The 14295-nt window shown below is 43.6% G+C and overlaps 1 protein-coding gene and 1 long non-coding RNA gene across 12 annotated transcripts in view; one reads left to right on the forward strand and one right to left on the reverse strand.

Moving 5' to 3' along the window:
* SPPL3 (signal peptide peptidase like 3) overlaps nt 1-14295 on the forward strand; it is a 64875-nt gene that overhangs the window by 47881 nt on the left and 2699 nt on the right. For 3 of the 11 annotated variants that reach the window (XM_054220065.1, XM_054220076.1, XM_054220075.1), the window contains 5 exons: nt 752-864; nt 5963-6069; nt 7053-7216; nt 8486-8685; nt 9759-10006. In XM_054220065.1, coding sequence (XP_054076040.1) covers nt 752-864; nt 5963-6069; nt 7053-7216; nt 8486-8685; nt 9759-10006 — 832 coding nt within the window. Of the gene's footprint in view, nt 1-751; nt 865-5962; nt 6070-7052; nt 7217-8485; nt 8686-9758; nt 10007-10587; nt 11825-12023; nt 12068-12383; nt 12481-13133; nt 13348-14295 lie in introns of those variants that run through there. The other 8 variants (XM_054220066.1, XM_054220073.1, XM_054220071.1 and 5 more) reach the window with 7 other exon arrangements.
* LOC128917303 (uncharacterized) lies at nt 9932-13138 on the reverse strand. The gene is made up of 3 exons (XR_008469246.1): nt 12812-13138; nt 12213-12441; nt 9932-10069 (listed from the first exon to the last, which is right to left on the reverse strand). It is a non-coding gene; the product is annotated as an uncharacterized LOC128917303 (long non-coding RNA).

Genomic DNA, 14295 nt, shown 5'->3' on the forward strand with positions numbered 1-14295 from the left:
TTGAGAAATCTTTTGCTCCTCTTCTTGTATGTTGTATTTATTTCTTTTAATGAGAATTCTTTAGTGGAGTCTTTGGTTACGAGCATTAACCTCAGGGCTTCAGGGCTGATGTTTGTGCATATTTTTTGTGCCAGCACCATGTTTCCACTTTGAAACTAGGAAGCACAATTTCTGCAAGTCACGCAGAGTTGCCAGCCTGGGAAATACGGCACCGTTGCAGGGGACTGGCTTTCCCAACAGGGGTTTTTAAGAAGTTTGACTTACTTTGGCTGAGATTTCAGAGTTTGGGATTTAGTATTGGATTTTAATGTTTGTTAACATTGGACTATGGATTTTAATGCTGGGGTTTTCAGAGACTGTAGTTACACTAATGAAAATCGCAGTTGTTAATGTCATGTTTTGCAATTTTTATTTTTTTTCTTTACTTTGTGACTGGGTTTCATGTTGCAAAAACACTATCTTAGATGGTACTAGGAAACAGCATTCATGGTAACAATTTCAAGCGAGCTGCCAGCATTTACAAGGTTTTTTTTCCATCGCTTTAGTTCAGGCTCTGTACACTCTTTATTTGAACGTGAGGAAAGCTTTTATTTTGTTGCTGTTTTGGTACCTATTTGTGGCAAAGGAACTTCCCTTCAGTTGTTCTTGGCATCTTTCATCAGCTGTTGAGCCCTGTTCCAGCAGCGTCCATTTTCTGTTCTTTAAATGGAAACATAAAGTCTGCTAGCTGATGTTTATGTGTTGTTCCTAGGATTTCCTTTGGCTGCTGCGGGCGTTTCACTGCTGCTGAGTTGCTCTCGTTTTCTCTCTCTGTGATGCTTGTCCTTATCTGGGTCCTCACCGGCCACTGGCTCCTTATGGATGGTGAGTATGTGAATGAAGGGATTTTACTACTGCTTTGTGCCTGTTCTGAAACATCCAGTCACCTGGTGATGATTGCTGAAATTTGCTAATATTAATGTCTTGCTGAGTTGTAATATTGTGTGGTCGACTCCCTGAAAACAACCGCTGTCAGGAACATGCCAGGGTAGTGTTTGGGACGCCTGTTTTTCTGGTTTGTAAAAGCTTGCAAGGAAGTGCCAGAACACCCATGAAAGACACCCTGCACGTGTGTGGTGTAGGGTGGAATGCCAGTTTTAGTTAAAGATGTGCGGTTGTTTATGAATCATAACTTGATCTCGACAATCTGGTTAATTTTTCCTGTGCTGCTTCTTGTTTTTTGGTTCAGATGGTCAAATAATTTGTTGTGAGACAGTTCACAGTAGCTGGTTGTCTTTGATCTCTTTGATGCTTGCCAGTTAGAATGGTGAGATGGGTGAAGCTGGCAGGCGTCCAGTTGGCTTGAAGGTGTGATTTATTTATTTTTTTCATGCTGGTTGCACTGAATTCACAGCTTACTGTCCCGAAAAGGAGCTTTCCTCCTTCCCTCCTGCCTTCCAAATCTCTTGTGCTAGCTCTGGCACTCATTTAATCACATGGTGAACTGATTCAGCTCACTTAGAATGGCAGCGACTCTTTTTTTGCCATGCTATTTTGCTGCTGCTGCAGCGAGATAAATTGGATTATTTTGCAGTCAGGTATGTGCTAAATTTGGCAAAAGGTAAGTGGCAGCACGATGGGATCTAAGAGGATGGAGTGAATCTGATAGGAAAGGAGCAGGACCTCTGCTTCTCAGCCACGTAAGGCAGCTAAATTGGCTTAGGACGTCTCATGAAATGGCACCCTGAGGTTGTGATTGCTTGAGGAAAAATAACTGGGACAACGTTTCCTGTTCTTGGAATTGTTTATTGCAATAGAAAGCATACATCCCATCAGCTTTCCAGCTCCTCCTGAATGAGATGGCAGCAGAAGAAAGTCCTTAGCACTGAAACCTCTCATGGCATCTGGATTATTTCTTTTGTATATAGGTGTTTTGTTTCATTCATATTTTTTGCTGCTTTAAAAGTTCCACCTGTTGTATGTGAGGGAATACCTTTTAAAGTACCCAGATACTGAATGAAAAAAGTGCAAACGATGTTTGGTTTGCATTAAGCAGAGTAGCCCGCCATGAAGTCAAGGGTGATTTTTGATCTGCAGTAGCTACAAAGCTAAATGTAGCGTCAAGTGTGGATTTTGACAAAATCCGAAAAGACTTGTCTACACTGAAATACTGGCAGAAGCATTTACTTAAAAATAGCTTATTTTGTGAGCACTTCAGTCTGAAATAGCGGGCTTTGCGGTAATTAATCTGCAGAGTACTGCAGAGTGGTCTCTGGGTTTTATTTCTCTTGGTGGTGGTTTATGATTTACTGAATTGTGTTAATGCTGTCTGGCTTTGGAATATTTTACGTAGTTTATATATTAAGAGGACTTATACTGTATAGGTAAGCCTCCTGTCCTTTGTTCAAATCCAATTAAATCAACGTTTGTAAGTGACGTGGAACAGGGAACAGCATTTATTGGCCTTCATCAGGCAAACAGACTCTGCAGTGGGATGTAGTGCTGCCAGTGGGATCACAGCGTCTCTGCCTTCAGCCTTTGCCTCTCCGTAACTGAATACTTGAGACCCCAGTTAATCTTCTTTGGAGGGAAATGTGGGCAATAAGTACCGCTCGGTAATTTATGCAAGTGGACCACTTGTTCGTCTTTAAGCCAATGCCTGCCAGCTGCTGGGTGTGCTGGGGTCTGCCTCCTCCTCCCGCCTCGCACCGGGACCATCTTTTGTTTCGCCGTGGGCAGAAAATGGACCAGATGATGTGAACGTGCTTCATATTGCCCGGGCTGGTGGCTGGGGGGAGATGTGGGGCAGGCGGCTCTTCTTAAGAGTACACCTTGATTGGGGGGGGGGGGGGGGCTTGTTGTTGTGCAGTTGATTCTGTCTTTATGAGAGGAGCATTTCTACTCGAGAGCTAAGTAAAAAGGAGGGGAAATACTTCATGGTAATTTCCAGTCCTTACAAAATCGAGATATGGCAGTTCCTGCCAGAACAGCCTTCAGTGCTCAAATACTACAATTCCCCTGTCTGCACAGTAGCTGGTTGAACTGTTTCTAAAGCCAGGGACAGTTTACAGGATAGAATGAGCAGATACTGTCTCCAGGGCCTTGTTCTGGCACGTCATAATGTACATTTATAGGTCTTGAAATGCTCATTTCTCAGAGCGGATTGTTTGTTGACAGAATCATCAAGGATGGCCACTGTCTCCTGGTAAAGCCTGGTTAAAAGCTTTCCTAAACAGTGGACGTAGCTGGAGATGTGCAAGGGGGATGCTGTGGGCGTACGCAGTGTCTGTCTAGAGCCGCAGAGAGAACTGAACGGGCACGGACACCCGGGAAGTGCTGCACACCCGAGCTGCTGCGGCCGTCGGGCAGAGGCTACTTCATCACGTGTGTGCTTATTCCCACTCTTTACAATTCGAGAGTTTTATAGGGACGCGATTAGGTCAGAACTTTGGTACCCGTTTCTTCCAAAGGTCAGCTGGCGGGCGGTGGGGGAAGTCTGAGCCTTGCCAGCTTGGAAAATGCTTTGTAAACCAGACACCACACCACCAGCATCTGGGGGGTTTCATCGGCGCTGGGTGCAGTAGTGCAGTACAGCTGAACAATGTGCCGTGTCCAGAGAGTCTAATCACAAATACAAGAATACTCTTAATCCTCAGAATATCGTTTTTCTGTAAGGAGTGTGCGTGCAGGGACTCTGAAGTTAATTCGTTCTGTTAATTGAAGGTTAACTCTTTCTTTTAGTTCTTTCTTACTCAGCTTTGTTAACCTGTTGCCCAGTACTTCCAACCCAGAGCTCCTGTTTGTGTGGCTGTTTTATACCCCCCCGCTCCAATTTGGAGTATATTTCAATGGAGATCTGCCTTATTTAGTTTGTCAGCCCCATCCATGAGCTTGGATAGGGATGACTTTGTTTCTCGTATGATTTCTGGACTCTTTCATTGGAAAAGGAATGGCCTCTGCTTAGAGAAGGCTGTTGGTGCACTTTGGCCGATATTACTCGGGCATTCTTGCTTCCCTTCTGTTTTTTAAATTTGCCAGTGTTTCTTAGAACAGTTGCAAAACTGTATAATTATTGGCATGTGTATTTCACTGTCATTTAAAGGATTCTTTTCCGTCTCCTTTTCTACCCAGTATTTGCTTAGTTTGATGAAAGCGTCTTGCACGTGTGCCTGTGTTTGTTTCAGTAACAGAGAAATGGAGTGTATGAACAATAGATAAAACTTCACGCTGGTTAAAATATTTCCACTGCTAGTTAATTATAAGCTGGAGATCCTCTCCTAAATATAGGCTTGCTTGAGCTATTATTAACATTGGCTTTAGAGAAACCTCTTTGATTTAAGAGAGATCGTTCCCTTGTGTTTGCTCTTCTGCCAGAGGAAGTCTGTAACTGAAGGCTGTATTGAATTGCTGAATGCAGTTCTCGCTGCTTCGCTGTGTCAAATTCTTTGAACCTCAGTAATTTGCTCTACATTTTATCGCAAGTTACAGTTATGCGGCATGATTTAGGGTACATTTTTATCTGAGTAATCCCATTACTTCGTTAAAGCTGGCAGCCTTGACGGTGTTGTCAATTCTGAGACGACAAGGCGGGTTTGGCAGCGCCGTTGCTGGGCTCAGCCCCTGGGCACGGCGGGCAGCCCCGCTGGCAGCCCACGGGGGCGCTTTTTCCCCGGCAATCTATACGGAAATGTTTCCTTAGCGTTTTGATGGAAGAACTCCACATTTTTCGGGTCAAATGCAAGCGTAAGGTAGTTTCAGTTGTATACTTACAGCATGAGAATCCAAATGTTACCTTGTAAATTTTGGCCTAGTCAAAATATACATAATGAATCAATTCTCCCTGCGGTTGCAGTTGGTCAAAGTAGGATTATAACTTTTCGCAGATTCTGTGTCACATGAGACAGAATATTAGACGTTTTGTTTACAACTGTCTGCATACTTAAGTGAAATCTGGCCCCAAAAGGGCTCCGTTATTCTTTGTAAATATGCTGATATCATAGATGAAAGTTGATTTACCTTTTAAGTTTTTTAACTTTTTTATTTTAAGTATCTCTTTAGGGATTTGCTTGTAACCAGTTGAAATGTATTTGATTGTCAGTTGGTAGCTAAGGCTAGGCTTAAAGAAGCAGGAAATTGCACAAATGTGAAGACTGGGATTTTTTTTTTTTTTTTTTAGTGTAACATCTCAGTTTTCTACCCTGACAAAATTCCCCTTGGAGCAGAACTCACATCGGAGCTGCGGCATGTTGTTCAGCTTGTTGATCTGGCTGAAAACTCACTCTTGGGAGAGGGGTTAGGAAAGGACTTGCCCGTATTTTTTTTCCCCGTTGGTAGGTTGGCTTTCACATGGAGTTTTGTTCTTGGGAAATCCCTGTGTATCTGAACAATACCATTTCATAGTTGGTGTTCGGGCAGTCTTACACAATCTTGCCCAAGCAGAAGATTGGTTTGAGTGGGTTTTTGTCATATCATGTTCTAACATGGCACGTAACCGTGCTATTTCTGAATTGAGAGTCAAGGTTTCTATTTATTTTATGCATTTACTAGAAAACCTCCTAATAGTGTAAACGTAGAGGTTTGTCTGTCGCACAAAGAGTTCAAAGTTGTTGTGTTGCTTTGGTATTTAACTGGGCAGTCAGCATTGTTCAGGGGATACCGTCTCTAGGACACAAGACATGAAAACATTTCTGTGTGGTGTGTGGTGGCAGATGAGTGGAACGGGCAGCTGTGCCTGCAGGGGGGTTTCTGCCTCCATGGGAGCATGGTCGCCCATGGCTAATGAATGGATTTTGACTTTTCTTAATGCCGGTAAGAATTTCACTATCTGGAAACAGTGGACAGTCATCTAGCACACGCAGTGCTGCACAGGTGCGAGCAGAGGCTTCCTTGGGGTGTTTTGGGGGTGGGGAGTTGGTTTGGGGTTTTTTTGTTTTGTTTTATTTTTCCTTTTGTAATGAACTAATTATGTGCTTGCATTTTGTAGCTCTGGCTATGGGCCTGTGTGTTGCAATGATAGCCTTTGTTCGGCTGCCGAGCCTGAAGGTTTCCTGCTTGCTACTCTCTGGGTTACTAATTTATGATGTCTTTTGGGTAAGTGTTTTGTTTGGTTTTGCTAAAACTGTTTTTTATCCTTTGGATTTGTAATTGGCCTTGGGCCGTTTGTACGTGAAATGTACTAGTATGAAGTTGATGAAATCTGGCAAAGCCAGAAGATCAGCTTCATTGCTCCATTCTGAGACGCTAAAGTCTGCAGTAGGATATGGAATGATTTCCTTGGTAATTAGTTGACAAAAGCAGAAACATGCTTAGAATATTTCAACTTCGGCATATTATTTAAAAGAAAAAAGTGGACGTCAAATTTTGAAAGGCTGGCTGAAGATCAGAATAAGTATTTCCAAGTAAACACAAAGTCTTATCCACGCTCGCACAGTATACACGTGCCAGCTTCAGACTGGCAGTGAAATCTGCAAAACAGGAATGCAAACTGATTTATAGCCAGTAAGGCTGGCATAAAATCTTACCCCACTTTTATAAGAAACCTGAGAGAACATATTTTGTAATAGTGAAAGGACTTTGTTTTACCTTTGCGTAACACCAGCACTGATCCAGGGAAGCGCTCCCCGGCAGCGCTGGCAGCCAGTCGGTTTCCCAGTGTGATGTGCTGCAGCGTAAGAGCCTGGCTGAAACAAGTGTTGCATCATTGAGCGCCGCACTTACCTCTTCTCTGCTTTCGAGCTTTCTCCTGTTTTCAGTAGCCTGGTACCCGCCTTTGTAGTCCCAGACCACCTACCTGTAGTCAGGACAGGTCCTTTGCCAAAGGATCTCTATCTATTGATCAATGTCTTGATATCAGAAAGTATATTCCAGTAATTCTTGAAGATTAATAGCATGAAAAACTTTATCGGAATTTTTGAAATACGTTTTGCCTTTTATCATCATATATACAACGTATGTATATGGAAAATTTAGACAATATGCTTTCACTTCTTGAATAAGCAAAGCAAAAATACACACACCCTTGAGTTGCTGTATAATTGCAGTTTGTAATTTCCAATGATTTCCTTGCTCCATAGGTCTTTTTTTCTGCCTACATCTTTAACAGCAACGTTATGGTCAAAGTGGCCACACAACCAGCCGATAATCCCCTTGACGTTTTATCCCGGAAACTTCACCTGGGACCAAATGTGGGCAGAGACGTTCCCCGTCTGTCGCTGCCTGGTAAACTTGTATTTCCAAGGTAAAATCACGCGTTCTTTTACTGTATTATATAAGACATTTTTTCCCTCTCTGTACTTTTTTGAAGCACTAAATCTGTCAGAACATACCAGCTTAGTTCCCTGTTTAGTCACTCCTTCTTCAAGATAAAAAGGTATATAATGAGTAGTGAGGATTGAACGCTTTGCATTTGCTGACTCATAGCGTGCAAAAATGATCCTAATTAGGTTAAAAGGTGGCCTGTTCAGAACAGGACACGCCTTTTGACATAGGTGTGAGTTTTGTGGTTTAATGACTGCTGTTGTAGGACTTAGGACCTAATGCTTAAAAGCAAAAGACCTGGGGTTTATTATAACATCAGAATAGTCTTGATTACTGCAGAATGGCAAGTGATTGGGAAGGGAGTTAGAAACTGATCTAAGCACGGATGGCGTACCGGGAGAGTGCTGTGTCGGAGGGAGATTATTCCACATCTCTCTACTGCAGGGGATCCTTCGTGTCTCAGGCTCCGAACCAGATACGCGTAGGCCTGGCTGGGCAGTAAGCCCCGGTGCGCCAGCGGTTATGCACTGGGCTATGTTGGCGTATTTAGTCTTGTTTCTTCAGATGCCGGGATGCTGGAACTACAGCAATTAGGAACTGGTTGTCTGCAATGATAAAACCAAAATTGTTCATTTTGTCAACTTTGATAACTTAATTTGGCTTCATTTTCATGAAAAAGATCTTGGTTTTAAGATAACGGGCAATTTTAGTTCTTAATCTAATTAGCAATTTGCTCTGGCGTCTGGTGAGACTATAGTTTTCTGCATGTTTTGTCTGAATGGGGCCAAAGATGGGAGAGGCCCATAAATTGAGTTACTGCCTTGCATTAGAGGTGATCTGTGTACACGGGAATGAGGGCGCGGTGTCTGTCCGTGACAATCAGTTTGATAAAACGGACAGCTGGTACCTCCCGGCAGCGCTTAGGAGAGAGAAGATGGAAATACTGAGCTGATGGTCTGTTTCACTGAGTGAGTTAAGAGCAGAAGCAGTTTAAACACTACTGGTAGAAACAAACTGGTCCGGTGCAACATGCCATTGCTGTCAAAATGGGTATGTTTAAAACTGAGCTGAGGTGGCGGTGAGATCACTCAGGAAACAATGTTCAGTAGCCAGCATTTAGCCGCTGCTGCATGTGAGCACGGTGGTAGAAAGAAGGGTTGTGCAAAATGAAGCTCAGAATCCAAGTGGAGGAGTTTGGAGCTTGTCACCTTCTGTCTTGGGCACGAACCCAATTTGGGCTGCTCTCTAGTTCCACAGGCAGCCACTTCTCTATGCTGGGGATCGGAGATATTGTGATGCCAGGGCTTCTGCTCTGCTTCGTCCTGCGTTACGATAACTACAAAAAGCAAGCCAACAGCGATTCCTGTGGTGCCCCAGGACCAGGGAACATCTCGGGACGTATGCAGAAGGTCTCTTACTTTCACTGCACACTTATCGGATATTTTGTAGGTGAGTAATTAGTTTAATATGGACAGCTGCTTAGTGAGCAGACGCAGGATTATTGTAGTAGGTTTAAAAGATGATGAAAGCAAGTGTAAAGAGGCTTTGAGAGAACGCTTGGTTATGTTCTTTTTTAATCCTCCTCTCTTTGGGTTTCATTGGTACGGTCTCGGGGAAAAACCATTCTGTAGTCTCCTTTTGAAGAATTTTTTTTTGTTACGTTTAATTTAGAAGATGAAAGAGATTATCAGTGTATTTTTGTTAGCAACTTTTTATACTTTGCTTTACTCACATAGAAGGTGCTGTAGCTCATACCTGGGTTATGGGAAAAATAGGGGAGTTTGTAGATGGATTGTGCTGTGGAAGAGTACATCCAGGTAATTCATCTAGATAATTTTTGTATTTTACTGCTAATGCTTGTGATCCTGTGACATTTTAGTACATACAGAAAATCGTAAGTAGTCACAACTGGAATGCTGTTTATGATTTGATGTAGCCATCCCTCTCCTCCCTAACAAACAGGCTTTTCCCTAAGGCCGGGACATATCCAGCAGGTTCATATCCTGACCTCCTGCAGTCCTGCTGAGGATGCAAAGATCATTTCCAACCAATAGCCTTCCTCCTCCCACCCCCTGGCTTTCCTTCTACGTTCCCTTTGGGCAGGTATCCAGGAAAATCACTCCTGGTGTGTACAATCCTTCCTCTCCGCCCTGTTTCTCAGGCCAGGAGCCTCAGACTGACTGTCTCGAGAGGTACCAGCACTGGAGCAGCACTTCAGCCTTGTGCTTTTCAACTTCCTCCCCTTCGCCTTTTGTCGTCTTTTGTTTGAGTTATTCTTAGCTTAGTCTTTGAGATTTGAGGCTGGAGCAAGTGGCTCAACACAGACTAATACTAACACAGAGCAATTTTTCACTGTTATGTTTGCTTTAAATCTATTCAGGGAAAGCGAAGCACAGATAAGTAACTTTTCCACAGCCTGTCTCTTAAAATGGTGGGGAAGGGAGCCAGCCACGTGTGGATGAAATGATTAGAACATTCATTTACAACCTAAAGATATTTATTGTCACTTTTTTCTTTCGCAGGTCTATTAACTGCAACAGTAGCTTCTCGTATTCACCGGGCAGCCCAGCCTGCCCTACTCTATTTGGTACCATTCACTTTATTGCCGCTCCTCACCATGGCCTATTTAAAGGTAAGACAGGATTATTTATGCGCAGCAGGAAGCTCGGGGGTCAGCTGGAATCGGGTCACTGTTCTTGCACTGGGCACTGCTTCTCCTGAGGATGGAGCGTGTCCTCTCCCCTCCCGAGCAGCCCTGGCCCAGAACTAGGGAACCACTGCTCTTGGGGGGAAACCGTCGCTTTGGAGGAACGAGTAGCTGGGAGTTGAGTCCCTGAAATAGAAGATAATTTATGTACATAAAGTACCAGTAATAAATGCTTCTTTAATTAAATAAGTGAATTTGTCCTTGCCCAGCTGGTCATGAAAGAATGTGGGCACAAAGGTTGGACAGAGATTGGAGAGGCAGATCCTTGTTTACCTCTTTCCAGTCACCAGTTCTGAACTGGAATTTTAACACGTAACCTTTCCTGTTACAGGGTTGTTGTTGAAACACACATCTAGCACTCTGGGGAGTGGAGCCTCAGAAATGGCAGAATTTTCCACCTGCATAAATATTTCCTTCCCATCAGAATCCCATTTTAGGTAGATCTGCTGCCGAAGTCAGAGGTTCTGGCCTGACAGGGAAAGGATTTCTTTTTTACTGTCTTTATTGTAATTTGCAAAGCAGGTGAAGAGCAGACTTACAATTGTAAGAACATGCTTACAATTGTATGTGCATTTTGAAATGTGAGTTCTAAATGGACTTTGAAGTTTCTGAGGGCATGGTCCTTCTGCTGTTCTCCTGCCTAGGGCGATCTACGGCGCATGTGGTCTGAGCCTTTCCACTCCAAGTCCAGCAGCTCCCGTTTCCTGGAAGTATGATGGAACAGAGAGAAAGTGACCTGAACTTCTGCCTTGGTCCTTTTCACTTTAACTTGTGGCTTTGTCGTCTCCTGCCGTCTGGACTGGCTGGTACTTGGGAATGTACCAATTACAGGACTTGGACGAAAGGACTTTGTATTAAAAGGAGGAAAAGAAAGAAAAGCTAAGATCCTGGAGCTCCGTGTGACTCCCTGTCTCCCTGCAGATGTGGAACTGGGGACCCTTTGTGCAACTGCAGCCACTTTCCTCTTTTCCTCGCTCAGATGGATTAGTACCAGACTATTACTTTTGTGAGAGAGGAAGAGACAGACTTGAAACTGAAAACGGCTTGAAGTCGTTCAAAAACTTGTGAACACTAAAAAGAAAAAACGGTTTAAGCAAACTGAAGCTTCTTCAGAGAACCCCTCCTGTACATTGGGACCAGTTTCCTGCTGGACTTCGGTTTTGAAAAGAACTGAGACAGAAGGTCTTCTGTCACAATATTGGGTTTTTTTTGATTTATTAAATATTTCCTGTGGTGTGAGGTTACTTATTAAATCCACAGACATTGAGTGACTTCTTGCAGTATACATATAAAAATTTGTTGTAACAAGTTACATTTCCACCCAGATGTCATGTTGCAGTGAAAAAGGGCACGATTTTTATACATATATATATACACACATATAGATATATATATGAATAAATAAAAAGGAGAACCTGCTAAGATCATGCTATGTAGCAGACAGGGGCTTGCTGTAATTTTTAGCATGTAGAGCAGTTTACTCTGGCTTTCTTGTATATGGATCTACGATGAGCTGCTGTTTTTCCCCCCCTCCTACAACTGAACCTGCAGTTTAAAAACAAGTGTAGTATTTGTACTGGTTGTACTCATGGACTTTAGGGGATATTTGATTTTGATCAATGTAGCAAACTAGGGAAGAAAAAAGTTTGAACCGGACCCTGTTCGTTTGAGGGGGGAGGGGGTGGGGGGTGTCTTTTTTTCTGTTTTTTGTTTTTTTTCTCTGTTTTTTTTTTTTTTTAATTTTCTTTTTTTATGAACAACTCCCTTGCAGGTTTTTAGTAGTTCCTTCTTGACCCAGTGCATGTATTATAGCAGCAGTTGTCTTTGTGCTTTCTGATCATAGTAATGTATCACTTGTAAATACATTTTTTCTATTTTCTATTTTTTTGTATTTTTTGCATTTTGTTTCATTAGTGTGCTGTATTTTTCCATGCCCCTGCCCCTTAAAGAAAAAAAAAAAAAAGGAAAAAAGAAAAAGAAAACTGTTCTTTACTGTTGTGATTGGTTGGAGTTTGTGTGTTGAGTGCTTTGTACCTGTAGCCTGTTAAAATGTGGATTTTATTATTTTTGTTTTAACCAGCAGTTCCAGTTCTTTTATTTTATTGATGGAAAGGCTTCTCTGAGGTAACTAGAACTTTTGTTCTTTAAAATACTCCCCCAGATTGGGCTTGGGGAACTCTCCCGAAAACTCTTGTTAGTTTGATAGATGCTGGTAACTGCGAGTTGACCAGAAGGGAAACAGGAATGTTTAAGAATGAACTTGACTCACCAGTAACGTTACTCTGGGTCGGGTTTCGTTACAACGGGTGAGGAAGCTTCGGTGAAAAGTCTGATCCTTTCTGCTCTGTCTGATGTTACAAGAGCACATTTAGCGCGGTAGAAGGTTTTGTCCGGTGACGTGCGCGCAGTGTCATTAATTAACCTCTCCCTCTCTTCTCAGGCAGGCCTGTTGCTGCTTGTGGGCGAGGGGCGGCCAGGGCTGACGGCCTCTGAGCTGGCTGTAACACATCCGAGAGCGGAAAACACCTGAAGAAACAGTAAGCAGCAGCAAAGCCCTTCTGGGGGCGTGGGGGCCTCTAAGATTTATCAGGTGTGGGTGGGTGGGTGTGGCGGGGGGGGATGTTGTGACTTTATTTTTTATTACTTCCTCACCCCTACCCAGTTCATATCTTTCACTTAGTTGAAAGCCCTTCCTCTAGCGTGGGCCTGCAATGCTCACCGTCGGGTAACTGCCACGTTTTAATGAAGTAAATAGTTTTTAATGAAAAATCTGCTGTCTCTGTTCATAGCAGGTGTTAGGCCCCAGACTTGCAGTCAGCTTAGGACAAAAGAAAGGCATCAGTTTTCAGCTAAACAAATCAAACTTACGGTGAATAAAGTATTGAAGAGGATATTCAGAGAGAAAAAAGACACTTTTTTTTTTTTTCCCAAGAGGTTCGAAGCAGTGGAATAATATCTCTAGATCCAGCCTGCTGCTGCTTCAGCTTCTCAGCAGTTCCCTCCTGCCTTTGGAATTGAAAAAAAAGGTCTTTCTCTGTTCTGCAGTGACATTGCTTAGTCCCTGTCAGGAAAGCGTGCCTTTGAGTGATCTTCTACACTTAGAAAGGACTCTGGAAAAAGTTGCTAATTGACAAATGCTTAATGAGAATTAATTTAGCTTTCCAGAAAGGTTTTGGCCTTCCTTTTTCAGCTGTGTTGCCCTCCTGCGCACTGCGACCTTCTGATTTGCACCGAGGTGAGAGACTGAGCTGTAACTGCAGCACTTTGCTTCTGACCGCGCAGGCAGTGCCCGCCACCCCGAGCTGGCCGTGCCGCTGCTTGTACCTGCCAGGGAGCAAAACTGGACGCAGAAGTGTTTGCTGCCCCTTTCCCGTGGAACAGCAGCTGCCACCCACGGGAAAAGGATTTTGGTGCTTTGCGGAGGTTAACTGGACCCTGACTGTCCCAAATACAAAGCTATTACACAGGCAGAGGGAAGACCATTCTCCTCGGGTTTTTGAGTAAGTTAAAGCTGTAAAGCTTTGTCCCACTGCTCTCCCTCTAGAACAGCCTCAGCATTCGGGGGATTAGAAGCAGGATTCTTACCTCGCTGCTCAGCTGCTGGGCGCTCTCTGCGCAGACACAGCTTTTGTCCTTATTTCTTCGGTCTGAACGACCACACGTCGTCGTCTCAGCCGGGGGACTGAACTGTACAAGCTGCTTTGGGTCCTTTGGATTTCCAGAGGCCGTGTAGGGTTCCCTGTCCTGGTGGCGTCTGGCGCGGTTGTTCATGCCTTCTCGGTTTAACTCCTTAATAAACTACCAGACACAAAGTCCTGCGGTGAGACCACCAAGCCCTTACTTACAAAAAGCTGTCAGATAGATAAAAATATTTTAATAATTGTTTGACTAACATAAGCCTTTTTCTAGGAAGGTAACTGATACTGGCAAAAACAGTGATAGACTAGAGCGTGTTTGGAGCAGTTATCTGGGCACAGACCAGAACTGTCATGTACAAACCTGTTAACAGTTCTGGAGTCGTTTTTTCTCTCACGCCTTTGGGAATAGTCACATTAAAAATTTTACTGTTTGTATTTTGAAGTTTCCCAAAGGTCACACTTACTAGTCTTGCAAACGTGAGTTCAGAAATGACGTGGGGTTGCTGGCCAGCCAGTGTGGGGAAAGTGTACTAGAGCTACAGGGCGGCCATTCTGCGTCTGTGTGAGCCCACACCGCGCTGCCGGCCCAGGCTCAGGGCACACCAGGGTGGGCATCGCGGCTGTTTCAATCCTCTGACATTCAGAAACGCTTCTTGAGCGTGGAAGTACGGTCTGTTCTGCGAGAGAAGGGGAAGAAGGCAATGAGGAAATCTA

The sequence above is a fragment of the Rissa tridactyla genome, chromosome 13 (assembly GCF_028500815.1).
Source record: "Rissa tridactyla isolate bRisTri1 chromosome 13, bRisTri1.patW.cur.20221130, whole genome shotgun sequence".
Lineage (NCBI taxonomy): Eukaryota > Metazoa > Chordata > Aves > Charadriiformes > Laridae > Rissa > Rissa tridactyla.